This window comes from Nelumbo nucifera, chromosome 8 (genome assembly GCF_055504915.1).
Source record: "Nelumbo nucifera cultivar China Antique chromosome 8, China Antique-T2T, whole genome shotgun sequence".
Taxonomy (NCBI): domain Eukaryota; kingdom Viridiplantae; phylum Streptophyta; class Magnoliopsida; order Proteales; family Nelumbonaceae; genus Nelumbo; species Nelumbo nucifera.
In genome coordinates, this window is record NC_142656.1 from 20,640,966 (window position 1) to 20,667,049 (window position 26,084).

At 37.6% G+C, this 26,084-nt stretch overlaps 2 protein-coding genes across 3 annotated transcripts; both read left to right on the forward strand.

Annotated features, from left to right (window-relative positions):
• The first annotated feature begins 525 nt into the window (after window positions 1-525).
• On the forward strand, window positions 526-12,797 carry CLPB4 (casein lytic proteinase B4). Of its 2 annotated transcripts, XM_088893206.1 has the most exons (11): window positions 526-1,223; window positions 1,876-2,000; window positions 2,167-2,385; window positions 2,461-2,698; window positions 3,492-3,687; window positions 7,922-7,976; window positions 8,137-8,287; window positions 9,104-9,412; window positions 10,398-10,663; window positions 10,755-11,684; window positions 12,269-12,797. In XM_088893206.1, exons 3-11 carry the CDS (start codon window positions 2,191-2,193, stop codon window positions 12,578-12,580), a joined length of 2,652 nt encoding a protein of 883 aa, XP_088749332.1. In that variant the 5' UTR covers window positions 526-1,223; window positions 1,876-2,000; window positions 2,167-2,190; the 3' UTR covers window positions 12,581-12,797. The 2 variants fall into 2 exon arrangements, with proteins under 2 accessions (XP_088749332.1, XP_010275755.1); XM_010277453.3 differs by lacking the exon at window positions 526-1,223 and having other exon boundaries at window positions 1,521-2,000.
• A 7,029-nt stretch (window positions 12,798-19,826) lies between these two features.
• Window positions 19,827-23,769, forward strand: LOC104610708 (small ribosomal subunit protein eS12). The gene is made up of 5 exons (XM_010277455.3): window positions 19,827-19,942; window positions 20,959-21,001; window positions 21,914-22,196; window positions 23,337-23,402; window positions 23,511-23,769. Exons 2-5 carry the CDS (start codon window positions 20,994-20,996, stop codon window positions 23,568-23,570), a joined length of 417 nt encoding a protein of 138 aa, XP_010275757.1. The 5' UTR covers window positions 19,827-19,942; window positions 20,959-20,993; the 3' UTR covers window positions 23,571-23,769.
• Window positions 23,770-26,084: the final 2,315 nt, after the last annotated feature.

Consider the following 26,084-nt stretch of genomic DNA (forward strand, 5'->3'; position numbering starts at 1 on the left):
GTTCTTCTTCAACTTCTTTTCATATTCAGTTTTTTGAGTTTCAGACTCTCTCGAGTCTGGATCTGCTGCACTTGTTGTACAATTGCGTTTAATTTGTGACAAGTGTTTCATCACACGTGTAATGGGACATGTGTTAGTCTAATATTAGTGTTTGTGAACATACGTCCTAGGTCCTACCATACGACAATGAACGAGCACTTCGTGCAAGAGAATATGGCCACTGGATATTAGATATAGAACGTGGTTAGTATTGAGATGGTTGATCAATCTCCTTGGTGGTGATTGATCTCTTTTGATGACGGGAAGAAATAGGGTATTTACAGATTAATTATGGTCTATACTCCCTCGCAGGAGCTAGACACTATCTAAGACTAAGATGGGGATTGTTGTTTGTTGTGGCTCACATTTGGGATCTCCCTGGTTGAATGGATTGAAGAGATGGGGTCGTTGTGGCCCTACGATCTTTTAATGTTGTCTCATTTATTTGATGGTTTCTTGAGTTTTCGGTTCTGCTGCAGTCCTCAATTTACTCATTCCATGTAGGGCCCCTATCGTCCTCCTGAGAACAAATTCACTGGTAACTATGCAAACGGCTTGTCTTCTCAGATGCCCGAAAAAATCCCAACATGCTCAAAGCTCAAGTCCAGACGTGAGCCCCATTGCTTTCGCCACCACCACTAGCTGATGATTCCCCAATAGTGATTCATCCGCCGCTGTTCAACAGGGTGAGTGATGCTGCTGTTGTCGTAGCTTAATCATCTGAAACGGAATCTAAGTCGCCGCTGCTGAAATCTCTCCTGGACTGTGCCCGACTGGCCGATTCTACACCCGAACGAGCTGTCAAACCACTTATTCAACTCCGAGAATCAGTGTCCGAACATAGTGATCCGACAGAAAGAGTTGCCTTTTATTTCACTGAAGCTCTTTACAGTCGGGTTTCTTTAAAAATTGGGAGAACTGCACCAACGTTTGAGGCTTCGTCGGAGGATTTCACACTCCCAATTTTTTGCCTTCACCTCCACCGCCCAACTTCCCTTTACTAGTGCAACTGCAACTTTTTGAATCTATTCTTTTATGAGCAAACCGACTATTGCGACTCTGGCGGCATATGACACCAAGTGATGCTGGGATCTCGCCGGAGAAATGATTGAGCCGATTGGAAATAGAAACGAAGGGATCACTACTGCAGAGAGAGAGAACTCGTGTTGTGCCATGCGTCACAGGTAAAGGGGTAAAATAAGTATTTTGAAAAAAATTCATCAGTTTAATGTTTTTTGTCTTCATCATTGACAGAAGGGAGATTTTTGCTAAAATTAAACTATAAAAGAGATTTTTATGATTGTCATAAACTTCAGGGAGGTTTTTGTATTTTACCCTTTTTTTGTAGAAATTCTCAGAAACAGACCCTTATTGTATTGTCTTTTAATGGATGACGAGTACCATAGTTCCATTTTCGTCTTTAATAGGCCAGACCGGCCGACCTGACCCGGTACTAAAACAAGAAAAAGCCAGAACCCAGAACCTCCCTCACAATTCCAGACTTCCTCACAGTTCGAAGTTCCAACTGAAAAACGTCCACCAGGTTTACTCCTTCCCCAAGTTTCCTCCTTTTTCATAGTAGAAGAACCCTAAAGCCTGCAAACCCACCGGAGAATCCCAAGTTCCGCTCTTCTCAGAGGCCCAATTCGTCGAACGAAATGTCTGCCAGAACGGCCAGGCTTGCAAGGTCCGCCTACGGTGCTGTGAAGGCAGGGAAGAGCCGTTGCTTCTCCTCTCTCCACCACCGTCGGCCCTTACCATCTAACCCCACTGAACTCTCCCGTGCGGTAATCGCCTCGAACGGTATCTCATTTATCGATTCTTCTTCTGCACCAGCCGGAATTGCAGATGGAGTTGCTGACAAGATATTACTGCCGAAGTCTGTCAACCACATCAATAGAAGTTTCAGCCGCCAATACCAGACTTCCTCCCCCTCGTACTCCAGCGGGAGCTCCTCACAGGTTTGTTATTTTTTCTGCAATAATTTTAATGGGTTCTGTAATGGGTATTGGGGTTGTCGATTCAGTGACGTAGGGTTTGTTTTCTAAAGGGTGAAATTTGATCGATTGTTTTTAAATACCTGAGTAGAAATTTGAATGCGGCTGCTGTTTGTTTATTTTCTAATAGATTAATCAGTCGGAATACACTGAGATGGCATGGGAGGGAATTGTTGGGGCTGTCGATGCTGCAAGGATTAGCAAGCAACAAGTAGTGGAATCTGAACATTTAATGAAAGCTCTTCTGGAGCAAAGGGATGGTCTGGCACGGAGGATTTTCACAAAGGCTGGCGTTGACAATACATCAGTTCTACAGGCTACAGATGACTTTATCAACCAACAACCTAAGGTATCCATCTCTACTTAATTTTAAATGAGAGATTCGGAGAGGAATTCTGATGACTTTAAGGGATTTCATGAGCAGGTTGCAGGTGACACTAGCGGGCCTATACTGGGTTCTCATCTTAGGACTCTGTTGGACAAAGCAAAAAAGTATAAGAAAGAATTTGGTGACGATTTCTTGTCCGTGGAGCACTTGGTACTAGCATTCCTTTCGGACAGAAGGTTTGGACAACAGTTATTCAAGAATCTCCAGCTTGGTGAGAAGGAACTGAAGGATGCTGTTCAAGCTGTTCGTGGAAATCAACGAGTAACTGATCAAAGTATTGACTCTCTTGTTTGAATTTGCTGCTTGAAAAGCTTCTTTTTACACCAACAAGCGTAGTGCATTATCCTCAAATATGCAGTTCTGGTAAAATAGCATCAGATTTGAGAGTTTTTCAAAGATGGAATTCTGGTAGCATCTAGTTGTTTTCATTTACAATGGAGCAATTATCTTACCTGCCTCTTTTCGTGAATGGTGGTGATGTCATCCACTACTCTACCTAAGGTGGACCATACAATCCTGATTTTCATGTTTTTCCTTTTTCCTAAAACGGTGTGGGTGTGAAATTGCACTCTGGAGAGTATCTAATATCTTATCTCAAGTTTCTTATACAACTATATATGGCTATTGTATTTAGGTGATGTGAGGTGGAACCATTTTACTGATTGAGTTAAAGATTTCTATTATTTTGGTATTATATGGAAGGCCCTCTTCTAGATTAAAGATGTGAAAAGATAAATGCCCTGTTCCCTGGAGCTTAAAGTCTTAATCCATAAATACTTAAGTCAATTTCCTTGGGGGTATGCCTACATAGATATCTCAACTTTGATGATCTTAAATTCAATGATATCATGTGTCAGAACTGTTTCCTATAGTCTGTTGCTCCTAGTTTATCTTCTTTTTCTTTTTGGTCCTAGGGTTGGGCTCTTATTTCTTTTGCAGTTTTCCAATATTGTATTTCTTGGATGTTTTTTAATTGTTTTGTTGTATACATATATTGTAAGGTTCTCTTGGGCTCTTCTTTAGTAGTTTATCAGAGTCACATGCATAATTTTTCTCTCATTCTGTAGATCCTGAAGGAAAATACGAGGCGTTAGAAAAATATGGGAATGACTTGACTGAACTCGCTAGGCGTGGTAAACTTGATCCAGTTATTGGTCGGGATGACGAGATTCGACGTTGTATCCAGATATTATCTAGGAGGACCAAAAATAATCCTGTCATCATTGGTGAGCCTGGTGTTGGAAAAACTGCAATTGCTGAAGGGTAAGTTTTTTTTAGAGTAAAGTTTGTTTTTTCCTTTTCATTTAGTGCCCATAATATCCATTAATATGTACTTTGGAAAATTTTTTGATGTGTTCCATTTTATCTAATGCTAAAAATCTATTCTTACCCAGTTGATTGCAAATTTAAACTTATATCAATCACCAACAAATTGAATAAATTTGTACAACATATTCTTCTAAGGATTTTTTACCATTTCCTCTAAAAAATGGCCATTAATCCATGTTAGTCCCAACTATCACTTCCTCTAAAATTGTATAATGAGATTGATGCTTCTTTTTGTTTGGAAACTTTGTGGAGCTTATGGACATATCAACCACAAGGCCATGTAAAATGATAGCAAGTGGGAAAAGAAAAGATGAAAAGCTTCAGTAGGACAGCCAGTGCAAAATGTTGATTTGTTAGGATTAGTCTTCAGAAGCTATCAATTGGTGAGGGAAAGGCAAAAGCTGAGAAGTTAATAGGAGCTTTAATATTTAGGGTAAAAGACTTAAACCTCCCTTGAGGTTTCTCCTAAATACTGAAACATCCCCTGTTTTTTTAAATTGGACTTAGACCTCCCTCATTGAGTGATGTCACTAGACAAATACTTCCCCTCCATTAACACTCCATCCAGATCTGTTTGTACATCACATTATGTGCTAGTTAATTTTTTTTTTCAAAACCCAATTTTGCCCATCTATATATTCTTTCTTCGTCCCCCTGGAGCATAATTCAGGAGTAATATATCCTCGAGTTCTTCTTGCATCTTCCATGACTTGCATATTTTCCAGCGGTGGTGCTACTCTGTCTTGAACAAAATAGTTAGCGGATCCTTCAATTTCAAATTCTAATATTTAGATTTGGAGTGCTAGCGGCTTGAATGCATTGAGTATATAGAAAGAAAGTTGATCATCAGGAACCTTGTCATGGTTCCAAAACCGTGGTTTGAAACAGAGATGCTGGTAGATTCATACGTGACATCAAGCAAACCATCTTTACACTCGTAGAAGGTGTTGTAAACTTGTAATTGATCCAAACTTAGCCAGATGGACTACATCACATTCTACCTATGCTAATTGCACAAATCTTGAATCTCAGGCCCATTACCGAACCTGAACCTAAGATTGGCAATGGTGGAACTAGAAGATTTTGAATGATAACATTGGCCACCTGATATCATATTACATTGAATGGAACATGGAGCAAGGAAAGGTCAGAGGTCCCTAAACTTACTTTTGATATAAAAACCTAAAAAAACCAAAATAAGTAAATACTTGAATTAGAATTATAGTTGGAGGATATGATGGTAGTAAAGATGTAAAAATAATCAAAGAAGATAACATGACACTATTTCATGAAATAAGTCATGATTAAATCAGGAGGTTCTGATTTCTGAATAATGGACTAACAGGCTTGGTTTAAAGCAACAGAGGCCACGTCAAAGTTTATAATTAAAAAACGTGTATTTGATTCTAATCTCTCAAAACATCATGGAAGTGCTAGTTGAGATAGATGATCTTCTTTGTAAGCCTTATCTTTCTTTGTTCTGTCCCATATTTTTCTTTGATTACAATTTGGTGGTTTTCTTTAAAAATTTAAAGAACAAAGAAGGGAAAAAATGTTATTTTATTGAATCTGTTAAATATGACGATATATCTTGTTGATAGGGGAGGTCTAAGTCCAATCAGAAGGCATAGGGGTGGTATAAGTATTTATCTTAAACCTTAGGGGAGGTTTAAGTCTTTTACCCTAATATTTACTATAAACAACAAATTTTGAATTTATTTTAAATATTCATTTCAAAATTTACCAAGTGTCAGACTGAGAATTGCTACATGTAGTTAAAATTTATTCTATAAAAGATGGCAAAATTTCAGATAAACCATGTTGAATTTTAAGGCCTAAAGCAATGTGAATAAATGAAAGACATAACTGACTCGTTCTGCCTCAATGGGATCAATACTAAGCATAGAATCACTTCTGAACAATACTAACTACAGAGTTATACTGCTGTTTTTGTAGAATTAGCAACTTCCAATCATAGAATCACTATAATAGTCATTACTGTAGGTGCTAGATGGCTCTACTGGTAAAGTCAGTGGATTTTGTTCCTACTTCCTACCCAAAGTTTTCCTACCAGAAAAAAAAAAATCTCCTGAACCATGAAAAGTAAGATATGAAGTTGATGATTTTTTTTTTTGTGAGAAAGTACACACAAAATGTGAAAATCAGAGCATGTACAACAATATACAAAATGTCTACCAGAAACCTTGTCCTTCAAACAAGGAACTTAGGTGGGCATAGGGCCATGCCTACATAACTAGGTCCTCCCACACCATATTTTGCTAAATTGTTGCTGCCGAGTACATTTATCTGGACACCCAAATTTATTTTACCTTAAGAGGACACAAACTCTTATTTGATTGTTGTGGTGGGTTAAATTCCTAAAAACCTAAGCCCACCCACTTCTCCATCTGATGGTGTTAGCAGAATATCCTTCAACAGCCAAGGATGAAGCACAATATATTAGCAATCCAATCCAACCCGTGAGGAGGATCAATACCTTAGCCTTTATAGAATTGATATTAGGACTTCTGAAGATCCATAATATGAATCTGTATTTGTTAAAATCCCTTCTATCCTGGTGGGCCCAGGATTACCAAAGGAGCTTCTATTTGAAGTTCATTACCAGAAAATCCTTTTAATTCCTTTGGAGATCAGTGCCTGAGAATTTGGAGAAGTGCCTTCATTCTAGATTTTGAAAGCAGGGGATGGTGGGATATATTGCCCAGATATGGCAAGGACATGGCGTCAGATATAAATCTGACATTATACAGCACCCTCCTGAGGGTGGGTGACTGAAGGAAAGTAATGATAGGGTTTCGAAGTGAAGTGGTGAAGGGCCAAATGGTGTTGTGATCTATGATTGCAATAGCTCTTTCGTTTGCTGCAAAATGGGGTTGATGCTCACTTAGCTGCCCGTTTCATGCTGATATGTGGGCACTCAAGGAGCTATTATTCATGGTTAAAAAGGCTGGGAGTGAATCACATTATTGAAAGTGAAAAATGGAGTCTCATTGAAGGTCTTATCAACAGGAAACACCAATTGAATTTAATTTTGTGATGGACATTATGGTTTTGATTAATCAGTTACAGATTAACATTAAGCTTTGCTTTGTTAAGTGAGTCGGGAATGTTGCTGCTCATGAAGCAGCTCAAAAAGGTTTTGTTGAATTGGTGAACCCATTGCTTTCCCCAATTTCTTGGCTTCTGGGTTGCATTCAGAAAGATCTTGGGCCTTTTGATATTTGTTAGTTTTAGGTTGGTGTGTTGTGTTGTAGGTTTGGTTTGCTGTAGTGTTTCGTATTGTTTGGTTCTTTAATGAATTTAATTTTACCCAAAAAAAAACACTACAGAGCATCCTTATACAGGCATTTAGGTATCATGGGATTTGATATACCATAGACCTGAATAATGCTTCCTAAACCATATAGAAGTATAGTACATATTTGCTTTTTCATCAAAATTGGGGCCACTGCTTGGTGTAATGGTAAAACCTCTTGCTGGAAAGTATGAGAATGTGGGTTCAAATCTGAGAGTGGCTTCTTTGTGCCAAAAATTGTCAAAGGTTAGGTTCATATCAGGTCTACCTCTCTCAAGACCCCAGATAGCTGGGATCAACAATGGGTGATTTTTTTTTTTTTAATTTTTTATTGTCTTCATCAAAATGCAGTATGGACCTATATTTAATCCATCAATATAAGAATAAAGTGAGCATGCAAATAAGAACAAAATAAGTCTGTATAAGTAAAAGAACGTACACATCTAATCAATTGATTCTCTAACTGGTATTAGCTTCTTAAAGTCAAACAAAGACATGCTAGACCATGCAATTGCAAAGGCATTTACAATGACACGCTAAAAGATATGCTAAACCTAAGATAAATTATCATTATATGTTCTTGTGTACCCAAGTTCTTGGCATGACCAACCAAGTAATTTGTATCAATCCAGTTTCCTGAGTTCTGGCTTGATAAAATATGTGTCAAATAGATGTTGTGGACCTATTTCCTGAGTTCTGGCTTCCATAGGAATTTGGTTATTTCAAATGGCAATGCTCTTACCTGGAAAATTGCCTTGATAAATATGTGTCAAATAGATGTTGTGGACCTATTTCTGATGCTTCCTTTCTTACCTGACATATATAGTCTTAAACATTTTGTTTGTCTTGCAGATTAGCTCAAAGGATTGTTCGGGGGGATGTTCCTGAACCTCTACTGAATCGGAAGGTTGTGCGCTTTTCACTTTAGTTGTTGGGTCACTTTAAGTACATTTAATTTTTTCTGTTAGTTGTTTTCTCTAAGTGCAATTTTGTTTTCCAGAAAAGGAAATTCTTTTGGTAGATTGATTTATTTTGGTAGTTGTTTGCTCATTTCTTGTGCTCTGCAGTTGATCTCACTTGATATGGGCTCACTTATTGCTGGTGCTAAATTCCGTGGAGACTTTGAAGAAAGGTTAAAAGCAGTTTTGAAGGAAGTCACTGCTTCCAATGGGCAGATCATTTTATTTATTGATGAGATCCACACTGTTGTTGGTGCTGGTTTGTGTTCTGTAACTTTAAAAGTTTTATAAAGAACCTATTAGTCATAGTGGGCGAGCTGTTTTTATAGAATTAGAAAATTTCATTTTTATAATTGGTATGTTTCTTGAAGATTTCTTATAAATAAATTGTCTTTTTGTAGATATTGGTATGTTTTTCTCAACAAGTTTTCCTGATTTTTTTTCACATTGATTCTTCTGTTTTCAGCTTTAGAATTTTAATAAGAAAACTTGTGTTGTAATGCTTTAGTATAATGTCTATTCCTACATAAAGTGAACAAATGGAAAAAATATCCCAATTGTCTCTGTGCCTGAAACTACTCCAATCTTGAATTGCTTTTATTAATTATTGTTTTATAGACAATGTATTTTTTGAACTTCTAAGAGAATGTGGAGTAATTATTCATTCAATAAATCTCAAATCCTTTTTAATTCATCAAGCTCTTTTCTTGTTGCTCATGTTGTTTCCCGGGTAAAAAGGACTTCTGTTTACTAGTAGAAAATTCTGCTTTTGTCAAGAATAATCTGCATTATCTAAGGTGTAACTCCTGGCCTAAAAGTATATGAGATCCAGTAGCAAGGCTAGTGTTCATATTTTTTTTTCTTTATTCTTCTTTTGAGCTTGTGATGATAGTCAACAAATGTGTAGAGGCTGAAGAGGCAGCAATTAGAGTATGTTTGAATTAGCATATAATTTGTTCTCCTCTTCATTGTGTTAATTTAGCCGAATGTGAGCTTGTTGTGTTCTGTTTTATTTTATTTTCCTCCATTTATTAGTATTTGTTGATCATGGTGGTTTTCTTTCTGATTGTTATAGGGGCCACAAGTGGGGCGATGGATGCTGGCAATTTATTGAAACCGATGCTTGGTCGAGGTGAGCTCCGGTGTATAGGAGCAACAACATTGAATGAGTACCGAAAATACATTGAAAAGGATCCTGCTCTGGAGCGTAGATTCCAGCAGGTGTTTTGCGGTCAGCCATCTGTAGAAGACACAATTTCCATTCTTCGTGGATTACGTGAACGTTACGAGCTACACCACGGTGTCAAAATATCAGATAGTGCCCTTGTTTCAGCAGCAGTTCTTTCGGATCGGTACATTACTGAGCGGTTTTTACCTGACAAAGGTAAATAGTGGTGCTATAAGTGTGGTTGGTAATTTTCTGGTTGGAAGAGTGATTCAAAGATGTGTGTCCCTCATCAAATACCAAAAACATGGTCCATGTGTCAAATGCATGGACAATGAAGGTCCAATAGGATCTATCAAAAAAAATTGAAGGTCCAATAGGCATTGGAGAATGGGGATTCCACAAGGATAGAGATGTTTTCTGTTCTGCAGGGCTTAAGCTGGGCAAGAGGTTGACCATGAGAAACCTAGTGGTGGAAGGATACTTCAAAACCGTGTTAGGTTGGTTAAAGAATGACTGCCAAGGTACTTGACAATATAAACATGCTTTAAGGGAAATCACACAATTAACAAGGTAAATGGTTGTTTCAGTAAATTGGATGCCACAGTCGGCAAACTGCTTGGTTGATTCACTTGCTCGATAAGGGGTCAATAGGGAATATATGTTTTGGGGAATTACCAATGAAAGCTGAATGTGAAAAAAAATCCATAGCAAAATATGGAGGGAAGGGTTAGGTAGAATAATGGCCTAAAAATCCGCTTTCAATTTTGTAAATATTCCTTTTCGCAAGAAATAAAATTCAATGTTATCAATAAAAAATGAATTTAATTGTCCAACTTTTGGCATAACATTACAATATCATTACCATATATTGGCTTTGTTAAAGATGATAAACTAACATGTTCTTTCCTTTAGGCTGTGCTTAGTTTCTGAGAAAATTGTTGAAATTTGGATTATTACTGTATGCATTGGCCTTGCACTCTTATCTGGTATTTGTCCACACAATGTGTGGGTCGATTGTTCACCTAAACATAATACAACTATACAAGAAAAAAAATGTCTTTCATGGATAACAGAGTAGCTTGCTTGATTAATATTCTTTATGGAATGATCAATCTTATGGATTTAATATTTTATGATTTTGACATGATTCTCTACAGCCATTTGTGGTGTAAATCAGAATTCAACTATTTTTTTCCTGCAGCCATTGATCTCATTGATGAAGCAGCTGCAAAACTTAAAATGGAGATCACTTCAAAGCCCACTGAATTGGATGAAGTAGACAGGTCTGTGCTAAAGTTAGAGATGGAGAAGCTATCCCTGAAAAATGATACTGATAAAGCCTCCAAAGAACGGTTGAGCAAGCTGGAACATGATTTAGACTCCCTTAAACAGAAACAGAAAGAACTCACAGAACAATGGGAACATGAAAAGTCACTTATGACTCGGATACGATCAATTAAAGAGGAGGTAGGGCTTCTCATTAGTTTGATATGGAACTTCTCAGTAATATCTTCATAGAATTTTTCACCTGATGTATCTCTTGTAAATTGTATTGTAGATTGATAGAGTTAACCTTGAGATGGAGGCTGCTGAGAGGGAGTATGATTTGAACCGTGCTGCTGAACTAAAGTATGGAACCTTGATGTCTCTTCAGCGCCAGTTGGAAGAGGCTGAGAAGAACCTCTCTGACTTCCAGAAGTCTGGTAATTCCATGCTTAGGGAAGAGGTCTCTGACCTTGATATTGCTGAAATTGTAAGCAAGTGGACTGGCATCCCATTGTCAAACCTGCAGCAGTCAGAGAGGGACAAGCTAGTCTTGCTAGAAGAGGTTCTTCACAAGAGGGTTGTTGGTCAAGATATTGCTGTCAAATCGGTGGCTGATGCAATCCGACGTTCAAGAGCTGGACTATCAGACCCAAACAGGCCTATAGCAAGCTTCATGTTCATGGGCCCAACTGGGGTTGGTAAGACGGAGCTTGCAAAGGCCCTTGCAGGATACCTTTTCAACACAGAGAATGCACTTGTAAGGATTGACATGAGTGAATACATGGAAAAACATGCAGTTGCACGCTTGGTAGGTGCTCCACCTGGCTATGTTGGTTATGAAGAAGGTGGGCAGCTGACTGAAGTGGTTCGTAGAAGGCCATATTCTGTTGTCCTGTTTGATGAGATTGAGAAGGCACATCAAGATGTTTTTAATATTCTATTACAGCTATTGGATGATGGAAGGATAACTGATTCACAGGGCAGGACAGTTAGTTTTACAAACTGTGTTGTGATAATGACTTCAAACCTTGGATCCCATTATATCCTTGAAACACTTAGAAACACAAAGGATACCAAGGATGCAGTGTATGATATGATGAAAAGGCAGGTTGTAGAGTTGGCAAGACAGACTTTTCGTCCTGAGTTCATGAACCGGATTGATGAGTATATTGTTTTCCAGCCACTGGACTCAAAGGAGATTGGTAGGATTGTGGAGATACAGGTAATTTCTTCAAGCCTGATTGTTTGCTGTTGATATTTTCCCCAAAGTGGTCAATATGATTTCAGAATGCCCAAAGAAAATCTCCACGAGGATTGTTATGCTATTCCTTAAGATGATATACCTACAATTTTGAGGTCTTTGAGCTGTGGTGTAACCCTCTGACCCACATTTAGAGTCAACTAAGCTTGGCCCCAGTTTGACTGGACATTCAAAGCTGAACCTACTTGGAACCCGGGTCATAATAAACTTGGGCCTATTTTCTCCAATCCAATGACCAGTAAAAGCTTGAGTTTGGCCTTATTGCCCAATTCATTCCTATGGTCGTCATGAAATTGCATGCCTCTGTTTTTTACTCTTTTAGAGAAATCTCAGCTGATTCTTTTCTCTGAATTCATTGATATAAGTGCTTATTTACATTTTTTTTCAGCAATTGACTTAGTTTGTAGTATTGATTGTTCTTTCACCAATTGAAGTCCTTGATCCGATAAAATTCACCTGGGAACTTCATTTATTTATTTTCCATTTAATGCTTTTCTAATACTTCCGGAGATATTTTCTCATGTATGTTTTCCCCCTCCTTTCAGCTTAATCGTCTGAAAGACAGGCTTAAACAAAGGAAGATTGATCTCCATTACACACGTGAAGCTGTTGATCTCCTAGGTACCCTCGGCTTTGATCCAAATTATGGAGCAAGGCCAGTTAAGAGGGTAATACAACAGATGGTTGAGAATGAAATTGCAATGGGGGTCTTGCGAGGAAACTTTAAGGAAGACGACTCTGTTGTTGTTGATGCTGATATGTCTCCGTCAGCAAAGGATCTTCCTCCTCATAGCAGATTGGTTATCAAGAAATTGGAAACCAATTCTCCTATGGATGCTATGGTCGTCAATGACTGATGCTGTGTATTCAAATGCTCTGCAAGATTAAAATGAGATGTTTCCATTTCATGTGTCCAAACTGGCTGTGGATACCGGCTACTTCAACTTACTGGGGGTCTTCCTTTATTTTTATTTTAATACATTCCTATGGATGCTATGGTCGTCAATGACTGATGCTGTGTATTCAAATGCTCTGCAAGATTAAAATGAGATGTTTCCATTTCATGTGTCCAAACTGGCTGTGGATACCGGCTACTTCAACTTACTGGGGGTCTTCCTTTATTTTTATTTTCTTTTTCCTTTTATCTCTGTTTTTCACTTCTCATTATGCTCAATCAGGCTTTAGATGCCAAGTTTTAATGGGTTGTCAACCAAAAGGGAATTATACATGTGACTTCCAGAAAAAAGTAGCCTTATAGATTCAGGAAAAGAAATTCTCTGAAAAAGGAAACCAGTTGTGGAATGGTATTGACAAATACATTCTGTTGTTGGTTTCACCTTGTGCAATTCTAGGTTGTAGCTTGGTTGCGACCAGGTGGTTTTGCCTGTTGCCATATCCAGCACCTTGTAATGTTATCTTTTATGCTCTAATGAATAACACCTAATGCATTTGAAGTGAAATTTCGAAAGGCACGAAAGAAAAATCAGTGTTGAGTATCAGGAAAAAAAAACTTGCGGTGCCATTGTGAATCTTGAAAATGAAAATGTTAAAATTACTAAAACACGCTCCTTTACTCTAGAGTATTTACCAATGCACTCTCCAAAATTCTTAAATCCTAATTAGCTTATAACGTCAATTGTAAATTATAGGGTCTGTTTGGATCACAGTCAAAATTGGAATCGGAATGTGAATCAAAATTGTCTATTTCCTTCATTTGTTTGTTTCACTGAAATTGCAATCAGAATTGACTGGAATGGATTCTGATTCCCATGGAATGGGGACGTATGAGGAATGGGAATGGGATTATGATTTTGCTCAACTAAACAGTTGGAATTGGAATGAATGATTTTGGATGGGTAAAAGGCTTCATAAATTGATTTAAACATACTCTGAGTTTTTAAAAAAGACTTAAAGATACTTTATGACTTCTACTTCCTCTCCTCTTCCTGTGATTTAACCCAGAATTTTTATTTGGGGTGAAGCTATCAACTTATCACAAGTTCACAATTGGTGCCGGTTGGCTTACTTTCCCTTCATTCTTTCCCCTTCCTTTCATTGGTTTGAACCAGGCAAAGTTGGAAAAAGAATTAAATACTAGGATGTAGTCAGTGTCACTTACAATTAGGATGGTATAGTGTTTGATCATTTAAAATCTTTATTGTGCGAAATTCACAAGTAGAAGATTATCTAGAGAAACATGCATTTTATTTCTACGTTGAAAAGTGCAACTCCCTCAATCTATGTGATTATTTGTTATTTACGGATCGGGTTGGGTCGGTTTATTGTGATTTTTCCAATCGACCCAACTTGGTCGGGTTACCTAACATAGAAACAAAAACCAACCTGGTTGGTTTGAGTCGGGTTGGGTTGGTTTCGGTTCTAAGTTCATCCCTGTGATAAAATCTTGTTAATTTTAAAAACAGTCATAAATTGAACATCATTTCAGCCATCTCCTATGATAAAGTTTAAATAAAAAGTTAATCACAAAAGTTGTTCATTAATCACTTTCACTAATCCAAAGTTTCTTGCAACCATTCAAAAACTAGGTGGCCTAATGGGCTTTGGAACTTCATGTTTGAACTAGAAACTAAGTCGGTTTGGGTCGGGTTGGTTTCAATTTTCTTGTGTGAAAACTGAAACCGACACGAATAATCGGTTTAGGAATTTGCACAACCCGAAACCGACCCGTGCTGATGAAAACCCGACCGACTCAGGTTGGGTCGGTCCGGGTTGGTTGGGTTGGGCCTTCTTATGAACATCCCTATTCCGTGGTTTGATACTTTTGCTTCTTTACCTTCTTGAAATAGGGGCAAGTTGGAAGTTTAGTAAACCATGAAATTGGAGATCTTTGCTGATGGAACTATTAGACATTAAGGCTATGTTTGGTTTGAAGGAAAAAGTATGGAAAGGAAGGGAAAGGTAAGGAAACCTATATAAGATTTGTAAAGGTTTCCCTACATTTCCCTTCCTTTCCCTACTTTTTCTTTCAAATGAAACATAGCCTAAAGAGATTAACAAAGGACTTGGTGAATTGCATTGCCGGTCTATATGCCTTTAATAATGTAAGTGTTTAACGAAGGTAAGTGACTATAACCTGTATCTCCTAATAATTTAAGTGATTATCCCTTCTTCTTCCACCTCACTTCTCTCTCTTCTATTTCTTGTTTAGAAGGGCAAAATAGAATTTTAAAAAATTTAAATGAATTGTTTCATTGATAGAGGTATGTTTAAGTCTAGTGGGATCAGCCCACTTGGTATATTTAAGTCTATTTGAAAAACTTAGGGTATGTTTAAATCAATTTATGAAAATTCAAAGTATGCTTGATCCTTTTACCCCATGATGGGCTTTGCTTAATTCTTTTACACCATCCATTCCAATAATAGCCACGTTGGCTAAATGCATACTCGCAATTCGCAAAGAAGGAATATCGTGATAATGATAGCAAATCAAGAATGCTACATTTTAGGTGACAAAGTTGGAGAGCATTAATGCAAAATCAATATCACATCTGCAATAAAGACTATGGGGATGTTTGGAAGCGTGGCCGTTTTTCGAAAAAACGATGCCACATTGGATCCACATAGGTGATTCCACAAATGCTCACATACATGATTGTTTGGTTCAAGTGTTTTTTGAAAAAAACGCTGAAAACGGGCATGCCTCATAAATTGAGACCCAATTGTTGTATAAAATGTCAAATTTGGCATTTCATGCTTTGGTGAACCGTTGCACTCAACAGTTGACTGATTGGTGATTATGTATATCTTATGTGGTGTTTACCTGTCAGCACATACATAAAAAACGGTGATTAAAATCACCTTACCAAACAACATAGTATTGCTCACTGCCTACGTGGCAGGAACACACCCAAACATATCAAGACGTTTTTTTTTTTTGTGAAAAATGAGTCTAACAAGCATGGGCATTTTTTTTGAAAATGGGTTTCAAAAAACGCCAACACTTCCAAACACCATCTATGTGCTCCTGTGATCACTTTGCTGTCCAACCCAACATTGCAAAGGCTTGCTAAGGTGAGGCCTGATGCAATTGTAACATCGCAACATTGCGAATCCCCAACATTGTACCACTTGCGATGCCACCCTTAAATACTTAAGCGGTCCCACAAGAGAGATCACTCCACGTGACAATGGATGAGCTTCTAGAAGGGGCTGAGGAGCGGGAATTCCCAAACTTAGGAAATTTGTATGAACACGTGGTGAGACCCCAAGCCGCTTGCCTGTTTTAGGTCTATTAGACTAAGGTCCCGTTTGGTTCATGAGAATAGGGGTCTGGAATTGGAATCAGAATGGGCTATTCCGATTCCAATTGTTTGGTTGGATGGAATCAAAATATCATTCCCATTCCTGCTGGAATGGCATTCTCCCATTTGAGAGAATGGCCATTCCATCCTCCTATGGGAATGAAATCCCATTCCCACTGATTTCAATTCTCATTCTCATTCCTATTTGAACCAAACTGACTATGGGAATGGACCATTCCAATTCCAATTCTAATGCAAATTGCAAAGTAAACCGATCCTAACTACCTTTTTAAAAGTGGGGAAATTTCTCTCCTTCCTTGTTTGGTCTTAGAACCCACTATTCTTTTCTATAAATAGGAGAGGCTCAAGGTCCTCCATATGACATCATCCATTGAGTCCCTGTGATTACCCCTAGTACATCAGCCATCAACCTCCTACAATCTCCCTCTCTCTCCTTTGTCTTTTCCTTTGCCCTGACCTTCTGGTCATTTACCGTCTTTCAGATAGACCCCCACTGTTGCCTTACCTTTAACGATAGATGGGCTTTCTTATTAGGACAAATCGGGTTGCCCATTTTGAGGACTTTTAACTGCATTAGGCTTAGACTTCGCTTGAACTCATTCAAAGTATTTGACATGTTCAACCCAATTTATACGTTATAATTAGACCTGGCAAAAAGTTGATCCACCCCGCGAACATGACCCAACCCAACCTAAAAAAACAGGGTTAGGGTCTCATATTTAGCTACCCGAATGTAAAAATGGCCCAACCCGAAAAAATGGGTTGGGTCATGGGTCAACCCATTGACCCGATTGTCAAGTCTAATTGAGATTATTTATGCATTGTTAGAAGTTTCCACTCTTTAATTTTTTCTATTTAGTCTTTACTTTTTATTGTTTACTTATTAAATTGTTAAATGTTCAAGCTTTTTATTTTATATTTAGAATTTTAAGGTTAATTCTTTTAATTTTGACATTTTTTGTGTAAATTTTTTATTTTTTTTTAATTTTAATTATTTTTAAAATGACCCGAATTGACCCATGGGTCAACCCTAACTCGAACATTTAGGGTCAACCCTAACCCTAACCCAAACTCAACCTGAAATCCAAATTGACTCGAAATCAACCGGAAATACCTTGATTCAACCCGAACCCGACCCACCCAACCTAATTGCCAGGTCTAGTCGTAACCGTAATTCACATGTTAGTAATATCGAAATTAACTTCGGGTCATATGTGGATAGCATCATACGAGTTTCATGACTTAAAAGCCTTTGCCATCATTAAAAGAAAAAAAAAAAAACAAATGATTGATATATCGATATTTAGGATGAGTTTGTCCGCTTTCCAACTTGCAATAGAAAGGGCAATAATTTCTGATCCCAGGAATATGAACCAAACCCCTCCCCAGTCTGTATATTGTTATTGTAAGGCATATGAATTTATGTATTTATGTGTTAAATTAAATAATGGTTTAAATTGTGTAAAGGATAATTAATAGTTTGTATTTTCTACAATGTTTCAATCAAGCAATTAGACCCCGTTGGGTTCACAGGAATAGAGGTTTGGAATCAGAATCGGAATGGACTATTTCGGTTCCAATTGTTTGGTTGGGCGGAATTGGAATCCCATTCCTATTCTTGTTGGAATGGTTTCCCAAATTGAAGGAATGGTCATTCCCTCCCCCTCCTTTGAGTATGAAATCTCATTTCTGCTGATTTTAATTTTTATTTCCATTCCTTTTTGAACCAAACAGATTATGAGAATTGATCATTCTGATTCTGATTTTGAACGATTTTGATTCTAATTCCAATTCCAATTATGAATCAAACAGACCTTGAACTTTTGGTGTTTGTTGATGCTATTTTACCTCTAAATTGACTTGGGACTAGAATATATAAAAACCTTCCTAAACTAGGGGTGATCATGAGCCGGGTTGGACTAGGCTCGAACTGAGCTTTGGACTTGTGGTAAGGGCAGTAGCTTGGGCTAAGACCCAGCCTAGACCAGCCTGAGTTCCAAGCCTGAAAACATAGGTTTGGGGCCAGGCCTATGTATTTTATGTATAAACACTAAATGAATATAAAATTTATTTTGGGCCTCCACAGAAGGCCGGGATGAAATGATCACATCTACCCTGAACTGACTTGGCTCCTTTATTGATCGCATATAGACAATAACTTGGGTCTATCATAGTTTTTTATACTTTTGTTTGGACAAATTTTTTAAACTACCCTTATGGTTTAGTTAATTGACTTCTACTCTAACTGTTTATATATTGTCTTAAAGTACCTCTATTGTTTTTGACAATAGATATTGCCGTTAAGTGCTAAGGGAAAAAATGTCAAATTTTCCCTCCACTACTCCGTTTATGTCATTGTCTCCGTTTTCATCTCTATCTCCATTTTCCGTCTCCGCCTCTGCTTGCAGATTTGGATCCCAATGTGGCTTCTAGTTTAAAGCAAGCTTTGGTTCAAGATGCATACAACTAACCCTATTTCAAGCGAGCTCTGGTTTTAGGCGAATTTCAGATGAGTTCTGGTTCAAGATAGAGTTTCTCCTCTAATAAAAAACCCAATTGATAAAAAAGAAAAATTCAAAAACCTTAAGAGAATCTAAGGAAGGAGAGAGAAGGTGGTCATGTTGGCTCTGTGAAACCACAATAATGAATTCTCATGAAACTTGAGTTGTGCAGGGCCAAAGGTTGAAACTTGGATTGTTTCTTCATGGAGGCAACGGTGAAATCTGAGTTGTGCAGGGAAGGGTGAACCTCGGAAAGGATCAGATTTGTAAAGTAGAGAGGAGGGGGAGGGCGGTAGAGATATGGAATAATGGAAGGTGGGTTCTAGTTTGGTTCTCAGTTGTGGCTTGACATCATTTACAATTACAGCTATAACCTAAAGCACATCAACAAACTCATCTGATATGGAAAAATAATGGAGGCAGTGATGAAGTTTTAGGAGAGAGGAGATGAGAATGATAACAAACAATCCAAGTTTACTTTCACCCTTTTCAGGAACCTGCATCAATAAGGGCCTGTTCGACAATGTTTCCACTTGTTTCTATTCTTTTAAAAATTCTTGCGCTAGAACAAAAATTTTATTTCTTGTTTTTCGAGAATAACAAACGTATTTGGCAAAATGTTCTTTGAAAATGGATTTTTCTTCTACATAAATAGAAACAACATTTGAATAATGAAACTATTTCTTAACATCGGTTGTGCAAATCCATCCCCATTAAGCCTAAAATTAACAAAAAAATCATGTGTCACGTGGTGGGAGGACACAACAACCAGAAGAACGCATTACAAAGGGTGGAAGAGAGGGATGAGTGTTAAGGATTGCCCTGTGACAGCGACAACAGGTTTTGGGTGGTTAGCATGTATGACACCGATTCCTAGAGAACGTGTTCTTTGAGAGCGTCAATTTATCACTCCCAAAGAACGTGTGACAATAGCACCCATTCTTTGGGTGCTGTTCTCACGTAGGAATGACTCATTTCTTTTGTACTTTTTGCTAAACACGTTTCTGTTCCACGAAAATGCCGAGAATAATAGAAACGCTCTTGCAGAATGTTGCCAAACAAGGCCTAACCTACCTCATTATCTCAATAACCCGTAAACATCAAATGCTTGGTGAGCATTCATCATTTAGTTCCACTTTGGTTTCAGGCAAGTTGAAGCGGTAATCATTGCAGGTTCCCTGCTGAACTTCAAAACTTCACGAGAGAGAGAGCAATTAGTCAATTGTCAGAAAACTTGGGATACTTTAAGATAAGATATAAACAGTAAGGGTAGAATTAGAGAATTAGCTAAAGCAGAGGGGCAGTTTAAAAAGTTTGCAATTTTTGTTTGGATTTAGGGTTTTATCAAACAGGTTATAAAAGCGCGTTTTGCGAGGGAATACAGGTCTTCCGAGGGCGGCAACGGGCTTACAGGGTCTGCGACTTCATCACTCAGGTGAGTACTCATCGCAACTCGCAACTCGCAACCATTCCTTACATCACGATCGTTCTACATTCGATTTCTCAACGATCTATGATCACTTCTTCATGAACATTAAGCATTTTCTACTTAAACCCAGTTAGTGTTTGAAGACTTTGGGCTTCTGTAATCTGTTTTCTCGCCTTCTATAGTCCAGGTAGCTGTATGTATGCTACTTTTTCTCGGTTATTTCGCTGGTAATTTTGGTTTTAGAATGGTGTATTTTGTTCTATTGTTTTACCTTTTTATGTGTGAATGTGACTTCGTTAGCTGAAATGTAATTGGCTTGGTATTTTATTTTATACAAGCATTTGACGCTGAGTAAAATTTGGGTCCGGTTGGGAAAGAAGGTTGATGAATGGTACATCAATCCGAATTTTAGGGCCTTTTGTCTTGATTGCATTTTGAGACTACAATTCAGGGTTTAGATTGGTTGAGTTGGGTAATTACTGTTAGTTTGTACTTTAATGGTACACTATAGGGTGTTATATGGTGCATTTACTTGAAGGTTAACTGCTGATTGATATTCTCTAAATGCGATCTTCCTTTATTGTTGTTAAAAAGATTATGCCATGAATATTGGGTGTTAGCCTGCCCTGTAAGAACTCGTTCTTGTTAGGAAACGCTTAATTCATTGTTTGCACAAATCACAGGTGTCTGAATCAGTTATGTGGTCATTATCTGAATCTGGTTCTGGAACTGGGCTCAAACTGCGTGATTATTATGTTATAAGTTACTCATTCTAGCTTTACCCTATTATCTGATTTAATATCGGCTTGCTCTTTTGAAGTATAATTTTCAACTTCTAAATTGTTGAATGATGGAAGTTTCTTGCCAATTGTGCCAATATAAAAGAAAGGCGTTTCCTTCATTAAGATTCGTTAGTGGTTATGATGCCTTTTTCCAATACATGACATATTGATATATTTTTCTTGGTTTTCTCAAGTTATTCCTCTAATCTGATTTTTTGCACCTCATTATTTGGACATCAGGAAGGAGAATTTGCATCTGAACCGCAACCACAAAAATGTCAGGGTAAGGACCTTTTGTTTTTTTCCTTGTTTACATTTGATGGAAGAGAGTCATTTATGTTGCTACTTTTATTGGATAACATCCATTGCTAAAAATATGTTGTGGGCTACTGAAAGCATCCGAAGTCCTAACCTTGTTATGTTTCAACTCAACTAGTTTAGATTTGGATTATGTATACGACTCTATCATATGCCATTTATATGAATTCTCATTTTTGGTTGCCTCAAATTTAGTTTCACATTTGGATTTTTTAATTTACTTAAAGTTAAGAATATGCATTTCTCTTAATAGCTTCTAAGATAGTGTTATTGTTTCTGTAGCACTGTTAGGGAAGTGGTACTGTGGTAGTTTAATTCATTCATGTTTTGTAAATTGTATATCACACATATAATGAAGTGGTATGTATTACTTTCCAATGCAAGCTATCAAGAAGATCAAGTTTTGTCTGTTCAACAACAATTACCAAAGGGATTCTGGGTGATATCGGTCTTCCAATTTTTTTTTTAATTTTATTTTCCAAGGCAGTAGTCTATATCCTGAAGTTTTTAATGCTGCTAATGCCTTCAGCAAGATGAAACACCTGATTTTGATGTATTTGTAAACTGGAATATATAAGTGTCTTTTACTTTAAAAATTAAGAAATTTAAGAAGGGAAGTTTTGATGTAATTCTATATCCATGATATCAATTATTACATCTGCAACGTTTATTTAATTAATACCTATCACTTGGTTGAGATTTGCATTACTTAAATGTTGATTGCAAAAGTATGACCAAGACCACTATCTTGTAGCTGCTATATTTCATTAATAGTGCTTTGGATACTTGTAAAAGTTCATATTGTATGTGCTCTACCTTTTCTCTTTCATGTTCTTTACTAATTTGCATGTCTCACTTGCCTTTGCTGTTTCTGCAGAGAAGAGGGTGCTGTTGCAGCTGATGCCCCAGCTCTAGGACAGCCAATGGACATCATGACAGCCTTGCAGCTTGTGCTGAAGAAATCCATGGCACATGGTGGCCTTACTCGAGGTCTCCATGAAGGTGCTAAGGTGATTGAAAAGCACGCTGCACAACTCTGTGTATTGGCAGAGGATTGTAATCAACCAGACTATATTAAACTTGTTAAAGCTCTTTGTGCTGATCACAATGTGAGCTTGATATCGGTGCCAAGTGCTAAAACTCTTGGAGAGTGGGCTGGTGTAAGTAAAAAAAAACTATTACTGTTTAATGTTTCTCCAAATTTGTATTTTTCATGCTTCAGGATAGCTGTCTGGATAGTTTCAAGCTCTTGTGTTAATTTGTAATCTGGTTTCTGGTGGTTAATAAACGTTGTTATTGGTATTTACATTTGATTGCCTGTCTAAATCCAAAACGTTAGAATTAAATGAAGAAAAAACGCATTTTGCATTAACTCTTCTTTTGGGTTTCTCCCATTGGAAGTATTAAGTATATTGTACCAAGGAACATGATGCATGCAGTATGTTCGTGTGCTCAATTAAATCTTCTTTGTAAAACAGTAGTGAAGATTGGATAGTAGGTCTGAAGGGTCTACTCATGGCTTTAACTTTATGATCATCTCCTAGTTGGAACTATCTGCTTGTGGCAGCAGGACCTTTTGTGCACCACATATCCTGATGATTATCTCTAGTATCTTTAGTGAACACTGGCAGGAGCTTGCATGTGTTGCCATGCTTATAACACGGCAATACAGCCATGTTAAAACTAGGGGTGCTCATGGTTCAGTTAACCGAACCATGGGGTATTTTCTTGAACCAAACTGGTAGTACTGGTTTTTGGAAAACCAGTAACTGGAACCAAACTGAAACCAGTCGGTTAACCAGTTGACCGGTTTGGTTAACCATCGGCTCGGTTTGTTGGTTTTTCGGTTTTTTAGTTTTTACAATATATATTATAAAAATATATAATTATATAATAAAAAAATATTAATATATATATATATATATATATAAAATATTATATTTTAAATAATAAATAATATATAATATATTATGAATATATATATTTATATATATAATGCATATCTATTAATTTATAATATATAAAATATATAGAAATGTGTACCGGTCAGTTCAGTTAACCGCCAGTTTTTTATATTGGTTAAACGAAACTGAACCAGTGCCTTTGGTTTTTTAAAAACATAGAACCGAAACTGAACCAACCGGTTTGGTTAACCGATTTTTCGGTTTGGTTTTGGTCGGTTTTTTTGGTTTGATTTTTTGGTTTTTTGCTCACCCCCAGTTAAAAGCATGGAGTGTAAGATTGATTTCCATGCAATTTTTTTTTGCAAAATTTTGACATTTACTTGATTCCCTATGCAGTTGTGTAAAATTGATTCAGAGGGAAAGGCAAGGAAAGTGGTGGGTTGCTCCTGTGTTGTTGTTAAGGTAAGAAAAGGACAGTAAAATAATAAAATGATCTCATACCATTCTACCTCTTTTTCTGGGAAGTATGTTCTAGCTGATTGGATCATTGGTTTCTCTATTTTCTCGCAGGATTATGGGGAGGAATCTGAGGGTCTTCATATTGTCCAGGAGTATGTGAAGTCTCACTGAGTGATTGAAGTTGCAATAGGACTGCTCATTTGGTGTTAATCTGTAGGCACATGTCATTTTTTTCTTTTCTAGCTTAAATGAGCCCCATGTTCTGGGGGTTTTGAGTTCTGTTTGATTGTTCCTTAATATTAGAACAAAAGAAGTGAATATTGCAGTACACAACCTCCATGAGGAATTAGATTATGGTTTTCTTGAATCAGTGACAGTGATTCTTTGTTTCTCTTTGTCCTATTCAAAGAAGGTGAAATGGGGTTAGAGTTTAATGGTAAATGATTCTAATGCTCTTTTGAAATTCTATTCACCCAATGCGTGGGTGGGTCTAAGCAATTAAGCATGTTGCGCTCCATCTGATAAAATACTGCAACTAGGTTCATAGGACATAATCTCAAGGTTTTACCTGTTACACATTGAATTGAACCCTCTCAATCACAGAAGTGTCTTATTCAAGAATCAAATTTTTTGTATCCTCTCTCTCTCTCTCTCTATTTGTAACAAAAGGGGTAATCCTTTTAATCTTAGGTTGCTCCATCTTCTGTTTCGTCTTTAATCTTATCAACTCAGTGTTGAGATCGCATTATCTGTTTCTGTAATCGTCACCTTGTTCCCAGCGGGCAGGTTTGTCTCCGTTAGCACCGAATAACAATCAATGATCAAGGAATCAATTCCACAATTAGCTTCAAGCCTTCAACGAATTAACCGAAATCATCATCATCGTCATCCATGCTAGACTGGGTGCAAATCGGGCATGGGCTGAGTTAACGGTTTAAGGTCAACTCAGGTCAAACCCTAAGAATTTTGGCCTGAGCCTAGGGACTCAGGACTCAGGTCCATAATTCTGTGTATTTGTGGATGGTCGGACTTAGTTTTGGTTGGTTCTGGCCTCAGGTAATCTTTAAGAGTTAAGACCAGGTGTGGGGTCAGTTGAAAATAAAAAAGAATATACCAAAATTTTGGGCCTATGCTTAAGGGAAAATTCCCCATTAGTACCCTGTATTTTATTTAGGCCTAGTGCCACTTTGGCCTCCAAATTTTAAAAGGCGAGAATTCAATACCCAAACCCTAGAGGAGGTATTAATAATTTACCCTTATTTATTTTAATTATATCTGAACCCTAGCCAAGTGGGTCTTTTTATTAATCCAATACAACATGCCAATTCACTTGATGTCGAGTTGGTCATAAGATACCTCTCGTATTGAGAAGTATGCGCCTATGATAAGGGTTATAACTTGGGCCTGACCTAGAAGCCTAAACCTGGAATTTTGGGCCGGGCTGGGCTAGACCGAACATGATCACCCCTACTACTCTCCATGTTGTGTGCCATTGGGCTCAATGTACATCTTACATCCCGTCAGGAACCCACCAAGCACCTATGGTCTTACATCCCGTCAGGAACCCACCAAGCATCTGGCCTTTATGGGGCTAAAGCCGCATCACCACATACTGGGATATCAAGAGAAGGGACCTTCCTGGAATGTGGGTAAGCCCCCAAGCACAATTTCCATAATGAAGTCTTTTTCTTAGTTGTAGCAAATGATATGAGATGGGAACCTTCCTTCAACAAGTCTGGCGCAGACATGGGCCTTCAAAAAATAAAAAGAGAAGATAAACCTGAAATATTCGGATCAAGGTTTTGAATATCGATATGCTCAATATGTCGATAAGAGTGTATTGAGCAGTATCGGTACTTTTTTTTTTTTACTTTTTTTATTTTTTTTCAAAATTGGTTCAGGGGGGTGGACGGTTTAAGGTTTCTCCACCCCTTGAACCAGTCAGAACCCCAATACACCCTCTGTAGGAGTGTATCAGGGTGCTTCTGGTATGATACATATCAGCCAATACGGGCTGATACATATCGATTTTTTAAACTTTGATTCGGATACTCAGACCCCCCTTTCTGCTGAGAAAACCTTCTTCGTCCATCTTCATAGGGGTTGATATAAATCGAGCTAAGTTCAATCTTAAATCGTTTGAGCTTGGCTCGACAGAAAAGTATAAGGCTCGAGTTTGTGCTGGTATTTTCAATTCAACATTGATCTGGTCAGTTGAACTGTTCCAACTGTCATCTGATCTTGATTCTGGGTCCAGTTCTTTTAAAATTTGGGCTTTGATAAAAATTATTAACGTGGTCAAAAGCATTGGTTTGTGCTCAGTTTGATTTGAGCTAGAAATATTAGCTTGAGTCCAGCTTGACTCAAAAGCTAATATGTCTGAACTCAGTTCGATTCGGTTCGAGCTCAACAGTGAGTCGAGCGTACTCACTCTCAAATTTGAGCGCAAAATCAACACTTGTCCTGCTTGTTTATATCATTTAAAAAAACCACAAAAATACATCAATGTTGCATGCTCTGATCAAATTAGGAAGAATAACTTGCTTATTTAACATTTAAAATCAGATTAGATTAGGCTCACAAGCTTCATGGCCCAAACTTCATACTATTTGATCTCCCTATAATTAACAGTTGAGGCGCTATATGTTAGACTTGAGCTTGGTTGTAGCTTGATTTGGATCAAGC